At 36.3% G+C, this 18,035-nt stretch overlaps 1 protein-coding gene across 3 annotated transcripts in view; it reads left to right on the top strand.

Annotated features, from left to right (window-relative positions):
- Positions 1–3,292: 3,292 nt before the first annotated feature.
- IMPG1 (interphotoreceptor matrix proteoglycan 1) overlaps positions 3,293–18,035 on the top strand; it is a 62,820-nt gene continuing 48,077 nt past the window's right edge. For all 3 annotated transcript variants that reach the window (XM_086608264.1, XM_086608262.1, XM_086608263.1), the window contains exons 1-2: positions 3,293–3,359; positions 16,690–16,923. In XM_086608264.1, coding sequence (XP_086464390.1) covers positions 3,293–3,359; positions 16,690–16,923 — 301 coding nt within the window. The remainder of the gene's footprint in view (positions 3,360–16,689; positions 16,924–18,035) is intronic.

The raw sequence follows: 18,035 nt of genomic DNA on the forward strand, positions 1-18,035 counted from the left end.
AGACCCCTGAGGGACACCACTTGACACTGGTCTCCATGTAGGCATTGAGCCATTGACCACAACTCTTTGAGTGCGACCATCCAGCCAGTTCTTTATCCACCGAGTGGTCCATCTGTCAAATCCGTGCCTCTCCATTTCAAAGACAAGGATGTCATTGGGACAGTGTCAAACGCCTTGCACAAGTCCAGAAAAATGACATCCGTTGCTTTACTCACGTCAACCAGAGCTGTAGCTTTGTTGTAGAGGGCCACTAAATTAGTCAGGCACGACTTGCCCCTATTGAAGCCATGTTGGCTGTCACCAACCACTTGGTTATTTTTTACGTGCCTTAGTACAGCTACCAGGAGAATCTGTTCCATGATTTTACCTGGCACAGAAGTAAGGCTGACTGGTCTGTAGTTTCCTGGGTTGTCCTTGGTCCCTTTTTTAAAGATGGGGGTTATGTTCACCCTTTTCCAATCTGTAGAAACCTCACCAGACTGCCAGGGCCTCTCAAATATGATGGCTAGTGGCCTAGCAACTTCAGCCACCAGTTCCTTCAGGACCTTATAGGGATATCATGCTCCCCTTTCTCCAGGGATTTCCTGTGAACCGTAACACAAGTAACACCTGAGCCATTAACACAATATAGAATCAATATAAGAAAATTAAAATTTCTTCCTTATATCTAATCTATATGTGCAGTGAGATGACCATTAACAGGTCTGATTTAACCCATTTACAAGCACTTATCCTGGGTGAATGGATATTTTAGCATACAGTTTTGCCCTTCGCATGTCTTGGTAGTATATTTGTAATGTGTTATTGAATTTCAGCAGAATTTTTTTTTAATCGCCTCTTTAACGATATATAATTATTGTTGACAGCAAACCAGCTAGAAGAAGCACTTCTAGATTAATTAACAGTCACCTATAATTAAACACTACAGTACTTAGAGATGGAGTGGTCCCTAGATAATATTGCTTTATCTTTAATGAGTGTTTATCATTCTTGTTTGCTTCCACTGCGGCAGTTATCAAAGTTAGTTACAAAATTTCTTAATTAAATGGAAGTACATGGAAGGCACTGCCTCAACAGAAAACAGCTTGAAATATTCATAATTTAGGCATCATCTCAAAGTATGCAGCCTCCTGCCCTATAAATTTTCAGTCACAGTTTACCTTAAGTCATAACTTGACACTGAATAACACTGCGGTGTGTTCTAGGATTGTTCCTGTTCCTTTATCTCTGAAAGATAAGAGTATGTTTTATTAAACGTTTGTCTTCTCCAACATGTAAAGGGCTCAAAAATTCATTTTTAAATGAAAGCTTTGATAAAGGATTTCTGATTCCTGGCTCAGACTTCACTAACATGTCTCTGCATAGTAATTAAGTAAATCTCTTTATTGCACATTTTCAAAGTGTAGTCTGATGCCTAAATTAGATTCCTAATGGAATTAAAGGATCACATTCCTACCAAATTCCATAGGGAGTTTGCTACCTAGGGTGCTCTGAGAAAATAATCTGCGACTTTTGCCAATCCCACACTTTCAGATGTCACCAGAAAGAGCAGATTCCGTTACCCTCAGAAAAATTCCCTACACTTCCAATTGTTGTAGATTGAGAGCTGAAGCAACTAAAAATAAGATACCATATTGGGAGAACTTCACCTTTCAACTATAATGTGCTTATGTTTGCTAAAGCTTACCTGGTTCATAGAGACAGTATTTATATGACTACACTGTACACCATGCGATTATGATATAGAAAATAGGTAAAGACAAATATTGGCACTGTTAAAGAATGATTCTTATTTAATATTCAAATTTTCTGCAGTAGAAATCCTGATCATTTCCACTGTTGCCTTGCATTGTGCTGCTGGCAAGGTCTTCTTAATTTGTTTTGTTACAATAATAAAAGAAAGTGCATGAAATAATATACATAAAGCATTAAAATGAGCACGGAAAAATAAAAAAAAAGATTGTGAAAATTAAAAAAAAAAAAAGCAGATCTTGTTTAGTCCCAGCTCAGTCTCTGTACTAGCTGGTCTGAGTAGTTAAAATTAGGCAATCTCAGGAAGGGAGAGAGGTTGCCATTGTTTAAATGCTAAGTAAAAATAGAATACTGATTGGGTTCAAATGAAGGTTGTTCTTAAAGTAACTCATACTTATAGTGCTGGAAAACAGATTCTTGCTGACAGTCTAGATACTTCCTATGTTAAAGTACAGTCACACAAAAATCTCTAAGGGGGGCAGATCATTACAAATGCCCACCTGGCATCTTTTTTAGGTGTAATGCAACACTAAAAAATGTTCTGGAAAATAGGTATGGAACGCTTACGTATGCCAAATACGTAAACAGAATAGTTATTTGGGAAACTGGAACAGAGCTGTTTGAAAAGCGTATTCACTCACTGCCAGTTCTTGGCCTGGTTATAGCTATGTGCTTGAAACAGCATTTCCCACCACTGTTTCTGATTCTCTCTCCATGCAGCACCTTCCCTCCCCCACTCCCAGTTGGGCACCAGATTGTGCCAGCCCTGAACACTGCTGCAATTTACTGCTGAGTCACATCATTTCACTGCTGTCACAGAACATCATCGTCACTGCTCTGATAGGAATATCGCAACAGCAATCTTTCGGTATGAAAAGGGAGGGTCTTCCAAGACATACGCAGTGGAAAAGCTGAGTAGAGCATGTTCTTTCAGAAAAAGCTGTCTTCCTCTTCAAAGGAAATTCCCTGGGTTATCTGATCACATGTTTGGAAACAGCACAATTGCCTCTCCCCATGATTTCGGCTCTGCTCACATGCGATACCTCCAGAATGCCCAAAGGATCCATGTTCAAAGGCAATGGGCACTAGAAGAGACTTCCGTTGTTTATTGTGGTGCTACTGAAGTCTTCTGGGGTTGACAGATGCTGCTCCAGAAGGTTAATAAGATGAAGAAAGCTCTTCCAGCTGGACCATAAGAGGGATTATGTCTGAGCAGCAGATAAACAGATTATTCCAGAAACAGACACTGCTTTTTTTTTAAAAAACTTCGTCACTCTTGTCTTACCACTCCAATCCCACAGACTAGAAGTGTGTGCATTGGAGGGGTTTGCCCAGCTCTTGCATTCTGGCACATGTTGGACTCTTCGCCTAGTTGCAATTCAATGCAGTCCAAGGCTGGGGACACCTGAAAAATAATTTAAAAAGAGGGAAGACATTTGAGGATTTTAATTCTTTAAGAAAAGAATTTCTTCTACTTGACCTCAATATTCTTATTTCCTGCATGGTTGTTCTTGAAAACTGTGAATGATCAATAGACAGCATGCATTTGAAAACTGGATTAATATTTCTGATCATTTGCCTTGCTCTCCAAGTTCAGGGAAGCAGAGGTAAGTGCATCTTTAAAAGGCTTACACTAATTTACATTGCATATGCTGAAAAAAAATAATGGAAAGATCAGGATATTTCACATTACAGAATTCTATGTTTGGAATTTGATGTTTTGACAATTTAGCTAGAGACAGTATAGTTAGTGACACTGTTATAAAGTTGCAAAAGGAAATGTTGACAAGATTTCTTATGTATGTTTCCCAGGCTTCACAATCTCTGTAAGAGATGCCATTTAGTTTCAATTTACTTGCATATGTTCTGTTATGAAACCAATTATATGGAAGGGGCAAAATAGCTGAAAGAACATCTAAGTGCTGACATTGTTAAAGATGATTTGCCATCCTTGAAATGAAGAGAAAGTAGTAGAGTATATCTTTGAATGTACATATCTTTGAATGTCAGAAACAACTTAAAAAACTTGTAGATATTCAAATTCTGGAGGAATAAACCGTACTTGCACATACACAAACCCCAGCAACACTAATTAAGGATTACTGCAATAACAATTGTAAACTTACTTGCAAGAAAACAACAGCTAACTATTGCTTCTTTTAAAAACATTTAAAAGTTCACAACAATTTTAAAGTTTCTTCAACAACAAAAAATAAAAGAAAATAATGTGATTTTTCCTTGTTCAGTTTCACATTCAACAGATATAGAGCTTTGGGGAACATGTTTATTTATGGGAAAGGTTTCTTACTACCTTTTTCGTCTATGCTTTGATATTTATATAACTGAACTAAAAGCCAACATTACAACTGCTTTATGCTTGCCCAAGTGAATGACCTCCTATTTCATGTCAATCTCAGGCATGTTAATTAAATGCAAAGAATGTAAAATGATAAGAGAAGTGTCCTCAATAGCATTTAAATATTTGAAAGAGATGATGTGAAACATAATCTACTGTCAATACTACTTGGAAAGCTTTATTCAGACGTCACTTTTTTTTTTTGGTCTTGCATTTCTTTGCATAAATTTTCTTTAAAAAAATAAAGAACACAGTTCTTGTATCTCACTGAAATTATGTAAATCTTCTCTAGTGGACAATTACAGTACTGAAAAAATCCTTGGAAAAAAGTAATGTATTAGTTAACACTAGACTTGTATTCTGTTGCTCTTTGATTATTCTTTTTAACTCCATGTAAATAGTGCTATTTAGTCATTAGTGATATTTTGTAAATGTGACACAAAATTAGAGAATGAGTGACAGTTCATGTCTGAAAAGAAGAAAAGGTATATCAAAATGCACTGCTTTCTCATTTAAGTTGCATATTCTACAATGGAAAGAGAGAATGAATTCCAGGCAATTCTTGCATGCCTGATGGTTTCATTACTGTCCATATTTATAATTATGAACTGAGAAAGTGATAATGTTAAAAGTGGAGTCACATTCACTCATTGCAAATTATGACTGTATGTTACATTTCCCATATAAAAGCCTTCAGCAAAATTCTGGGAGGAACTGTAAATTATCTCCCTAAGAGATGTAGTAGAAGACTTAGTGCATGGAATGTTTATCAACACTCAGAAGCAATGATGAGTAATGAACTTCATATAGCATCTTGCTTATGCAACAGTCTCAGAATTTTCTCATTTTTGATGGCTTTCAGGTGAAAAAATATTTTTTCTATACATGCATGTGACCAATAATTGGAAAAATTCCTTCCCACCAGTTTTATAAAGTACGTAGTATGCGCAAATGCATAATAATTAGGTTTTATTGCCATGTAGTCACGCCATGTATAATATTTTAAAACAATGCAATCTCAAATATATGCACATAGATCTCAAATGACTTAATGCTTGTGTTAAGAAACTTCTTGACCAGAGCGAGAATGCTTCCAGAGCTTTACTTTATGACTTAGCATTAGGGTCAGATACTTACAGAAAATATTTTCAAAAGTACACAGACTCTCCTAGTAGTCTGAATACTTATATTAATCACTCATTAGTGATTCTAACACAGAAGATTTGAGGCTTTTAGGGTTATTTAAGTTTGCAGTACTTGTCAACTGTGACAGACTAGGAAATAAGTAATAAAGATATAAAACGATCCCATTTTAAAAGAAAAAAACATAGAACTAATAATCTCTAAATAGTTATAGGATTAATAAATTGATTTTTTCCCCCCTCATGAACAAAACTATCTTAAATTCAAATTCCTGTTTTACTCACATCTGTATTTTGAGGTTAAACATGGGGCTTGCTCAGTAATGTCTTTTGGTCTTTCTTTCCCATCTTTATTTTAGGACCAAAAAAGTTCTTCTCCCAGCCATTTGGGAGGCTGTCCAGGAGTGCTTCCAATTCCACAATGAACAAACTGGAAACTGTAGGGAGCAATATAAAGACTTTAGAGACAGTGCTTTCCTTTGGTCATGACTAGTGCCAGAATCCAGGAAATGACCTTAGGACCTGAACTCCGATCTTTGCCACTGTCCTGACACAAATTGTCTCTAACAATAGGAAGAGAAAGTGAAGGGGATAAAATCTTTGTCATGGCAAAAAATCTATGTGCAAATATGACAGTAATTTTTAACTGTTAAATTGTAAACCACCGAAAACCCAGACTAACTAGTAAAATACAAAGGACCTTTGAACTCTCAAAACTATACATTGGTGCTAGGTACATCCTAACACGTAATACTGAGAATGTAGAGGAGCCAGAGACTGTTCAAGGCTGTTTAGTGTTATTTTTTATTCAGCAAGTAAATATCCTCTATTTTCTCAATCATTCTTTAGGACACAAAGGCTCTGTGTGTACTCTATGAAATCATTTTAATTCATTCTGACTTACCCCTTCCCGCTCGGCTGTTCCAATTCAGCAATAAGTGCTGCAGATCTTCATTACTATAATTGCCCTTGAAAAAAGGGTTAAGCAAATTTGCGCCAAAGGGAAAGGGAAGTCAAAGAACATAAAGTTTCAAATAAAGAAAGAAAGAAAAAAAGACATCTGCTTTTTGCACTAAGATTATTTTCTACTTTCACCCATAAAATAAGGATTACCAAGTTAAAGCTAACTTTCCTGGTTGTGCATATAAACAAATGAAAAGTAAAACTTTTTTTTCCCCGAATAAATCTAACACTGAATTATACATGGGTTTTAATCTTATTTATTTCCTAGCTAAGGAAATCACAGATTCTTAAAGATTAATTCCAGATATAATCACACCCATACCATAGTGATTAGTGAACTATATGTGAATGAACAGGTAGATGTGTGTGATTTTTTCTCTGATAACAGTTGTGGTCAAGATGATCTCTATTAATAATAAAAGTTAATTTACAGGCTACAATACAGGACGTTAATTTACAGGCTACAATAAAGTAACTTTACTTGGAGTCTTAACCTGCTAGAAATCCAGATTATTGCTTACACTATTCTGAATTTCTCAGCTAATTGTAGTGTCCAAGTGGCTTCAGCAGTGCATTAAGTGATATGGCCAACGTTCATCAGATTTAACAAACACAGTCTTGTTCCCAGAAGCAAAACTGTATGCATTCTACTGCATTTTGATGTGTTTTCCCCTCTGCTTTTGTATCTCTATCCTATTCCCAGTTCCTTTGAGATTAAAATGAGAGTCTTCTACTCATTCTCTATCCCACAGTTCTTCCATTTTAATCAGAAATTAGGTGCACTATCTGGCATCTTCCATGCACTTCGCATTTTGCAAGTCCAGCTGTGTTTCAAACAATTTCTTCCCCTTAGGAATGTGCGATGTTGAACAACACACTTTCTCAAAAGAAATATCTATCTGTCTACTTGTGTACACATATATACTGGCATTTAGTCACTATCAGCTGCTATTTACTGGACAGACACTTCAGAAAAGTAACATATCTGGAAAATGTAAGATTAACAATCATCTGGGAGCACCCTGTTTTCTGCTACAGTGTAAGTGCATTTATTTATCCTTACTCAATTTTAGCACACCTTATCATTGAATGCAAGCACATCACCGGTTTTAACCTGGTTTTAACCTACAATATACTTGTCTGACAAAGTAACACTATAAGGAAAGTTTAGCAGACTGATTCTCAAAGCAACTACCTAGTTACATAGATGTCTGCAAGTCAATAGGACCCAGACTCATAGCTGCACAGCTACGTAGCTAATTCTACTTAGACCACCATGCTTATCTTTTCAGTGGTGAGGTTCTACTGGCTTTTAAATTTCTGCTTCAGTGCAGAGTCAAAATTACCTTCTTATTGCCACTCCGAATTTTTCAGAACCTCTCTCATACTTCATCCAATTGTATATTAGCAATCTTGCTAACCCTGTTACCTGAAATACAAGTTTTAGTCAGTATGCTCCAGGTAAACCTTTCATATATATGAGTCAAGACAGATCATAGAAGCCCATTTCAGGCAGAAAGCAGTAGTGCGTTCATCTTTCATTTTGTGATTTTGTGGTTACAGCACAAAATGAAGACAGTTCTAATCAAGTTCTTTTCCCTTTCCTCTTCTCCCTCAAAACTAGAAAAATTTCAAATAGCTCCAAAGTTGGCCATGCTTAGAGAAAAGAATTGGACTAGGTGACCTCCAGGTGTTCTCCCAACTTAACTTTATCTATGCAGCTTGACACATAACTAAGTTAAGTAAGATTAAGTCCATGTTATTCTCTGTCAAAATGAGATGGAGTCAATTAATCAGAGACTGTAGATTGAATTGCAGGACAAGTGCCCGTAAACTGTGAGTAAAACTGACCAGTTCCAATGACACAAGTTCAAGCAAAGAGATGGCACTGTGACTTCTGACTCCTGAAAGCTTTCTCATATGCCAAACATTCTAATCATCATAATATTTGAATACAGTTACTCCAATAAAACCATTTTGCACTGCAACCCTTTGACCCACACAATCACAATTGTTGAAATGTTGACATACACGACAAAACACTGCCGGAACTTGAACTTATGCTGTCTCACTGACTTTCTCAGAGAATGGTTGTACATCTTGAGTAAGACTGATTAGAAAATTAATAGCAGAGATGTTCAAGTGAGTGTTTCATCACTGCAGGTTGGATGCATCCCTCTAAGAACTACTCAAACACTTAAAGCATTTTCTTGCATCCTTTGATGCAAACCATATGAGATAATAGAACGGTATTTCAGGCCAAGTGCTTCTAAGATGCACAAGGAAATACAAAAATATCTATGTTTCATATGTCAACATTAAAAGCAATCATTCTTCAATGCTCTTTCTAGTCCAGATCCTGGACCTTTAGCAGACAGTTACAGGATTCGGATGTTGGCAATGACGCCTTTTATATTTTCTCTGAATTGCAGCAGCATTGGTCAGTAAAGTTGGTGAATAACAAGGAGGATTCTTCACCAGAATTTGCACTTATGTCTGAAAGAGATGGTATATGTTTCTACCTTAAATTAAATATCTGATGTCAAGGAAAACATGGGTTTCTCTTTCAGGTAGGATCAAAATGTGACAAAATCACATATGTTGACTCATAAAACTTTCGGCATGTTCAGCATTTGTAGTTGATAGACTGCATTTATTGTGAGCATTCGTTGTTAGTCGTATGACAACCATACTCACAAAAGCAGAAGAATCTTACCAGTGGCATTTAATGTTTTCTAGTCTTATTTATAATAGGTAGATAACTCCCCATAGTTATTTTGCCTTGAATTGTACAATTAGCACAATTTAAAGATGTTACCAAATTGTCTATTTAGAGAGGGAGAAAAAAAATATGTTTGTCTCTTATAAGACCTAAGCATAACTTTCATAAAATTTGTTTCAAATTATATTCTTAGCTTTCTTTCTGAAGTTGGTTGATTTAACAACTGTGTTTCTCCACTTGGTGTAGAAAATCTCACAGATTTGCGTGAGTGTCTGGGAGGAGGGGAACAGCTGAGGGATTATGATCTCTAGTTTAGATTCGCAGTGTTAACTACTTGCAGAATCAAAATTCTTCACACTTACTGAAATTCCAAAGCACGTTGGTTGAGGACAACAGTGATCTTTGGTACCAAAATGTAAATCTAGGTTCATTTAAAGGGTTCTGCAAAAGAACCATTATCTAATGCCACTTACTAGCTTTAAAACAAGAAGTTTTTGAGTTTTTATTAAAATATAGACATTTACTACTGTCATTGCTATACCATATATTTAAAAATAATTTATCACATTCTTGTCCAGATTTATTTCCTTATATGTTCTGAGGTGTAAATTGTTTCACTATAACCAAACATTTAGCATTTTTAACATAAGGATAACAACAGGAATATATTGCATAAGGATTCATGGGAGCCTTGCTTTGAGTACTATTTTAAGAAAATTCTCATCTTCCATAAATTTTTTAAGGAGTATCATCATGCATTCCTGCCAAAAGTCAGATTTATGAAAACCCCCCACTTTCCTTGAATCGTTAAGAAGGAAAATCCCTTGGTGCAGATCTAATACAAACCAAGAATATAGTCTTTAAAATGTTGAAGATTACACAACTTACCTTTTATGCAGCAACCTGGAGCTCCTCTCCTGTGCCATAAAGAGCTTAAGCACAGCTTGTGAATATGTGCAAATGGCATTTTGTCATGCTGAGTCCAAGCAAGAGATACAGGGATCAGATGTATTTTGTCTTCAGTACAAAGTCCCCACTGCACAGACAGGGCCTAGCACCTCCCTGACACATAAGGTGATGCTAAGTCTTGCATAACACAAAATATTAGTAGGTACATGAAAGGTTCTGTAGTGCTGGGTGTATAGACATCAGCTTTATGGTACTTGTGCAGGAAGTTTGCTAGTGGACATCGGTCAGCTGAACACAGGGTCTTCCAAGCTGGAGGCCTGGACCTGGCCTTCATAGCTCTTTGCCACAATTAGATACCCAGGCCTCATTTCACAGGTATTGTTACTATTTAGTGACATTTAAGAATGGCATTCACACAAGCCAACATACCAAACAAGAATTAACAAGCTCCTCATTGTCAATATTCATTTTTAGGAGTTACAATTAATTACTTTCAATATAAATGCTTCAATCTTTTTCCTCTTTTTTTAGGAACACAGGCATTCTCCTTGGGCCAGTGTTCACCTTCTTCTGAAGCTAGGCATCAATGTCAGCTCCTTATCTTTCAGCAAAACATCCCCACAGTAGTAGATACTGTCCTCTTACTCAGCAGTTCACTGGCTAAGTGCACTAAGCCAGAAAAAGAGAAATCCAAACTGAGCTCTCTTCTGTGCCTCAGCTACCCCCGTTAGCTCCCAGATAAGACCCACTACCCACCAAGACACAACAACCATCGGAGTCAAGTCCTTTCAGCAATTCCTCTGAAAGTTCCTTCACTGGGTGCATAAAAAATAGTTAAAGAATATATCGGACCCAAAGATAAATACAAGCAAGACACATTATCTTGTCTTTAAAGGCACTGAGCTCTCAGAGACAAGACCTGAGCAGATTAAATAGTAGTATTCATTTATATAATATGATGTTTCATACTGTCCAGTTTTTGAAGTTGTGAGCCTTCACAGTTGTGAAAACAAGCTTGGAAATGTAGTGCTAACACAGTCAGACTACAGTGTCTGACAAAGCACTGGCAAAGCAGCCTTGAACATCGACAAGAGGACAAGGAAAGGGTCTCTACTTCCACATCTGCATGGGAAGAGAGAGGTTGTTGCACGCTTCTCTAGGAGAAGATAGGTGCTGCTCCTAGTATTCATGTGCAGGATCTAGGCTGCATTTGATGATAAAGGCAAGCCATATTTTAATATGTCCCTGCTCATCTAAGCACCTTCAATCCAGTCAGACCCTTCCCATGCAACTGGGACTGAGGCAATGTGGCACAGGAAAGATTTTAAAAAATGAATATAAGGAAAGGACATGTCATGGGCACCCTGTCTGTCACTGGCAAGTGCAGTTGGAATTTAGGACTTCACTGCTCCCATGACAGGAGGAGACTGACTCTAAGCAAAGAGTCCAGGATACTATTTCTCTTTATGCTCTCCATGCTTTTGTTACTGGTTGAATTATCAACACCAAGGCTGTTGACCCTGCTGTATACCTAACTGAATCACAACAACACATTTATGAAATCTTTGTTGTATGAACCCTCTTTGATAAGCTTTCCTTTTGTCCTATTTCAGAAGTTCCACTTAAATAAATCTTGTCTTTAAAATAATAATTATGTTATTGTGAAGGTAGTATGTCTTATTTATCAGTCACATATTCCTCTTTGTTCTAGGAACAACCACTTATTTTTCACACTAATACGTTTTTTCATACATGTCAAATCTTCTGATGCTTTTAATGATGAAATATTCAGACTTCAAAAGTTTTGTCCTGATGCCACCCTGAATTTTGCTGTCGAAGCCCCTAGTTACTGTACTTTAAATTCTTCTCTTTGTATGCAGTGACATCTTAATTTTCTAAGGTTAAATCAAACTAAAAGTTTACATGCAAACTAATGCTGTAGGTAAATGTTCCCATGCAGAGATTGCCTACATTGTTGAAAAAAAAACAAAACTCACACCAAAACTGGAGGCCTCTCAAAACTGATACTATTAACAGCTAGAAATAAATAAAACTGTATAGAAAAGCATCCACTACAGTTGTACAAAAAGTTATCAATACAAGGTTCTTACTCTGGTGTTCATAAAAGCAAACAAAAGAAAATCCTGCTGATCAATTATCTGAATGGCTTTAAACTCTTTTTTTCTAGAATCCAGTTAAATGTAGTTTTCCTTTTTCATCATGCAGATTATTAAAAACACACAGGAACTCTCACTTTTGAAATGTATTTCTCCTGCTTGTTTTATCGTTGAGGCTATAAATTTGATAAAGTAGGTTTCAAGAGACACAGGAGAGAGGCCTGGCCTTATTCTGAGGATTTCAGTTAAGTTGAGAAATTAATACTGTTTATCTGCCTTAAATTAAAACCTGAAGAACAGTACCACGTGCTTGAGAGACCTGTATGGACGTCAAATCACTTCTGATTAGGTCCCATACGAATAAGATTCCTATATCATATTGTTTCAGATTAACCCAGCAGGCAACTAAACACCACACAGCTGTTTGCTCACTCTCCCTCCTCCAGTTGTATGGGGACAGAATCAGAGAAAAAAAAGTAAAATCCACGAGTTGAGATAAAGGCAGTTTAATAGGACAGAAAAGAAAGGGAGAAAAAAAACCATAAAAATAAAAGAATATACAAAACAAGTCATGCACAATGCAATTGCTCATCTCTCGCTGGCCAACATCCAGCTAGATCCTGAGCAGCAGCTTCCTGGCTAACTTTTCCTCTGTTTATATGCTCCCTCTGAGCACGATGTCGTATGGTATGGAATATCCCTTTGTCCAGTTTTGGTCAGCTGTCCTGGCTATGCTCCCTCCCAGCTTCTTGTGCACCTCCTCACTGGCAGAGCACGGGAAGCTGAAAACTCCTTGATTTAGTATAACCACTACTTAGCAACAACTAAAACATGAGTGTGTTATCAACATTATTCTCATACTAGATCCCAAACATAGCACTATACCAGCTACTAGGAAGAAAATTAACTCTATTCCAGCTGAAATCAGGACACGTATTTTGAAAATTGCTTTATCACATTTTGAGAATCTTTTGTTACATTTGTCTAAAAGTTCAGGACTAGAGGTCAGAACTCCAAATTTTAATAATGGTTGACACTGACTCTGTAGATCACCATAGTAAAACTACCTCAACTTTTTTCCTCAAATATGTTGCCTGGAAAATGTGGACAATGATGCAGATTCTTTCATGTGAGAATAAGGAAGGAAAGTTACAGCTTTGTTTAAGACACCCTGGAGACTAAACTAAAGCACAGTAAAAAGTTACCAGACTTTGACAGTTACCTGCCCTTCTGCCCTAGAACCATCAAAGGAAACTAAAAATCTTAGACATACCTTTTAAAGGTAAAACTAAACCTGTTTAGTTTTTTCTGTCTGTGAAACAACAGAACTAAATAAAAAATGTCAAATTGGGCAGAGTAAACATTAAATATATTAACTGCATGTTTGTCTAAGAAAAGAGAATGAGAACCAAAAAAAATTACAAAAATTACTTAAGAATAGTAAAACAATCTAGTATTATTGGAATTTTTTACATGACCAAGTGATGTACCTTGTAAAATTTGCACCACTCTAATTCGCTTGATTACTATGTTGCATGGTAAAAAGAAAAGGGATCAGCTAATACATATGGGTTAATTTTCAAAATAGCACGTCTTTTTAATTTTTTTTTTAACTCAGGAAACTGAAAGCCAAGCATTTAAAAAGTTGTAGAGGGAGGGATATTCTAGTAAAACATATGGCTGAACCATCTGGGAGTCTTAGGTTAAAATTTCTCAGTTCAGAATTTTCACAAACACAGGGGAAAGCACAGATCGAAGAGTTATGAACAAATAATGTTGGTTCCAAAAGACAGGTTTTCTTCCGTTCACATTCAATAAATATTAGGAAATAAGCACTGGACCATCATGTGGAGAAGGAGCTGATGCTTCCTTTAATTCAAATTTTGCTTAAATTTAGTAAAAAAGTGATTTCAAGAACTAATGATAATAAAAGTCACTCTAGTAAGGGAAATTCACTAACCACAAGATATAAACGGCATTAAAACTATTACAGTAAGCACATGTAAGCAACAGATGCCTTACATAAAAAGTGGAAACTGAAGGGAAAGAATTTTGAAAAGAGAAAAAGTTTACACCTACACTGAATAGGCCAGCAGAACAGGGATAACTGGAAGCAGATAATGTATGGTCACTTTCTCAGACTGAAAATCCCAAATAGTGACCGTAACACAAAGAATTTGAAATCATGACAAAAATCATTTGAGAAGAATCTTCTTTGCCAGTTTTGCGAATAGTTTAATTCTTAATTCAAGTTAATGACTTAGGGGTAAATCCTGGGGAAGAAGTAAATCCTTCAACAAAGACCTCTGCTCCATAAAAAAGTTATCAAAGAGCTTAGTGACAAAATCCTCTGTCCCAGTTGGTCAGACAGCCTGGGCAGCTGGGCTATCACAGTTAATATAGCTTGTAAAAGATAATAGACTTACAACTGGCTACTTTCCATGTAGATTTTTGGTATTTTCTTCCAGAACATTTCAGGAGTCTGTTTTGAGATTTCAATGGCATTGGATCTTCCCCTCTCACCCCATATATCGTTCAAATAATTCAGACTCTCAACTGATCCCATGGACCCAGAGCCACATTTTCACAGGGGAACTTCATTTTATGCAGTTTATGGTTCACAATCTGACGTTATTGTGGAAAAATTACTTCCATTTCATTTAATGACAAACCACATATGACTGCATCATCATTTTAACTTACCTTGCAACAATTAGACAGTTACAGGCCTACAGGTTGCTGCCTCTGGCATGCTTTACAAAGCAGTAACAGTCACCTGTTGCCTTCATTGTATAACTTCTTGTCTTTCATACAATATTCATTGTAATCAAGCAGTCAAATTTTTCCATATCAGGTATCACCTACCTTATAATATATATGTCATTATTATGATTCCTACACAGTAAGCGTTGTATGTTCATACTGAAGTTAAATAAGAACTCAGACATATATATGCACACACATATATATATGTATACTGACATATATGGTAGAACTTCTCCCATTCTTTATTTCAAGTATATTCTTTTTGTAACAGTATATTTTTCAATTATTTTTCTCTTATAATTTATCTGTTTACTTTTCCAAGATAATGTGTTTTTACCTTCCTTGTTTTCTCTTGATTTGCCTAAGAACATGCTAATTAGTCTTCACTATATGCAGCATGATATTTCTTCATTCTCCAGTAAACTGATACTTTTTTACTCTTTTTGACAGTATTACCCTCACCACACTTGTTCCTTTTGAACTCTATTATTTCCTCTTATTTTTCTTTTACAAGTTTTTAAACCATTCTTCAAAGCAATTTTTTCAGTTGATTCATCAGCATTCAGGCATATGCGTGTCATGTCTTTCTTGTATTTTCTCCCTTAAAGTTTTCCAATTATCTACAAATTTTACACTTTTCTTTCAAAACAGTTCTTTCAAAATGTTTTTTGTTCTGTTTACATTTTTCTTTATTTTTCATCTGTAATCACCGTATTAAACGTATGAAAATGCAGCCAAAAAAAAGGTATTTTAAAATTAACTTATCATCTTTATTAATATGTATGCAAAATTTGGAAAGATAATCTAAAATACACTAACCGTTCCTGTCACACGATCCTGCAAAATGCCATATTACAGCTCATTTAAATGTTTAACTTATATGTTATTTTTATCATTAATATTTTGCATTAAATTTAGCTACTATGTCATATAATGCTGCATCACAAATACTTAGGAAATGGAACCAAAAGAGTCTTGTAGTTTTGTATGCCTTTTAAGATGGAGACTCTTATGCTTAGGTCTATTTTGACACCCTAGAAACATTTCCATTTTTCATAATTGAATAGTTCCATAAGTCAAACTTAAGCCTAGATCTTCAGTTCCCACCTACTGATTTCACTTGTTTCTGCTGTAGCTTTTCCGCTTTGTCAGGAAAAGCTAAAGATCATTTGAAATACAATGCCAGAGCATTCACAACACCTATCATTCAGTGGCAAAGAAACATAATTTCAGTCTGTTCTGATTAATACTTCCATTTATGTAAGGGAAGGGTAGAAGAGTGCACTGTAGAGTAAAAGAGGGAGACTGGAAACAGTTCTTTCCCCAAAGACTCCTGCTCAACTTTTGAAAGAGTTTCAGGGATCAGTTCTTGGGATGGGTTCAAGACTGCGGACCTAATGTGGAGGGAGATGTGCCTTTAGGACCAAAGGAAAGATAAGAATATCTTAAAAGGGCGCAGATTTAAGGCACAACTATTTTTCAGATTACTTGTCTTCTAGCATAGACATATTTTTACACTGTAAGTTGTTACAGATATGTCTCACTTTCCCCAAGCTCCAGATCATTACCTATCACGGTACTGTAAATTTCCCTACAGTGATATGCTCACAAATGACATGCTGTAGCATGAAGTTCAAGCACTTGTGTCCTTTGCGGATCTAACCTAAAGCCACTTGTGAAAACAAGATTTAGGGCTTCTGAAACTTTTACCCTGTGTGACCTGGAGGTCACATGTTGAGATATAAGTATATTAGTTACCAGATCTCTTGAGTCCCAGTTCCCCTGTGTGATCACAGGATGTTTCTCCTCAGCACATTAATTCAGTCAGAGCATTGACACTAATAGAATGCAAGAAAAAGAACTCTCAGGTTCGTGCCCATTTTCCAGACATGACCTTGCATTTGATACCTACTGCCTATGCAGTGTATATTTATGGACATGCTCACTTTTTATCTTTTCCAGAAATTCCTAGTAAGATAAACCGTAGCGAAGCCAAACATCTTGCCGATGCCTCAGGTTCAGACAAAACAGAAAGAACGACAAAGAGGTCCAGAGTATCAACCATAAGGCGGATATTTGACATGGCAAAACACCGAACAAAGAGGTCATCCTTTTTCTCCACTGGTGTGAAAGTTTGCCCACAAGAATCAGTGAAGCAGATTTTAGCCAGTCATCAAGCTTACTATAGGTTAAGAGGTAAGGTGATGATTGCAATGTGTAATTCCTCCCTTAAAGTATTTTTTTCAGCTGAGGAAACACAATAATTTTCAAGAATCTTGTTCTTTAACTCTAGGCAGTGTATTTGCTTTGTGCTTTATTTTTACATAGATAATCAAATGTTACGTGTACATTAGCATGGTTTGAAACAGTTATCAGAACAAAATAATACAATTCACCCAAAAGACTAATGAACTCAATGTGATTGCATAGTGTTCTTGCATGGCAGAACATGAAGACCAAATTATGCTCTACCCTACTGTTTAAAGATGTACCACCTCTCTCAAAAGTGCAGCAGGTACCAACATTGCTACTGAGAATTAATGTCACCAGCTCAAGACAAGTAGTGAAACTGTTCATTGGTCATTGCACAAATATGTTGGTGTATCTGTAGTTAAAATCTGTGGCACTGTTGGTATTGTACAAACACTGAGATAATTGCCAGCAGGCTATGAAAAGACCTTAGTCTTATTTTTAAAAAGTCTAGAATGTTTTTTTCTGCCCTTTCCCAATTAATTCACTCCCTCCCCAGCCCTTTCTTTTCTTTCCTTGACTGTAGAGATGCCACAGAGTTACCACTTCCCTAGAATGTATGGTGCAAATAGCACTCTCTTATTCATATTCCCTCTCTTCCTCCCTCTCCCTCTCCCAGCTTTTCATTCTGTGGATTTTCCAATTTGTATTAAAAAAAAAAAAAAAAAAGCAGCATATTTTTGTGCTGCAGCTAGACTGTCCAAAGCTAATTCTAAAACCTAGTCAGCACTTCTGGGATGCAAGTATCTAAGGCAGCCTCTACTCTATAAATCAACTTTACTGTCCTGTTTGTCTTCTATATTGATCTCCAAAGTTTCACATATGCGTATGTAACTTTGCTCCTCAGCTCTTTTTCAAGGAACCAGCTAGTATCCTCTGAAACAAAACCTGGATGTGGAGCTGCAAAAATTTTACTCCAGAAGCCAATTGTTATAGGCGACATGGGCAAACTACACAAATGTCTATAGCCATTCCTATAGATAGAAACATATTTGGTATCCATTGTGGGACTGAATTTCAACCTAACGGGCACTAGACAGAATTTCGAAACTTGTTTC

This window comes from Tauraco erythrolophus, chromosome 2, assembly GCF_009769465.1.
Source record: "Tauraco erythrolophus isolate bTauEry1 chromosome 2, bTauEry1.pri, whole genome shotgun sequence".
Lineage (NCBI taxonomy): Eukaryota > Metazoa > Chordata > Aves > Musophagiformes > Musophagidae > Tauraco > Tauraco erythrolophus.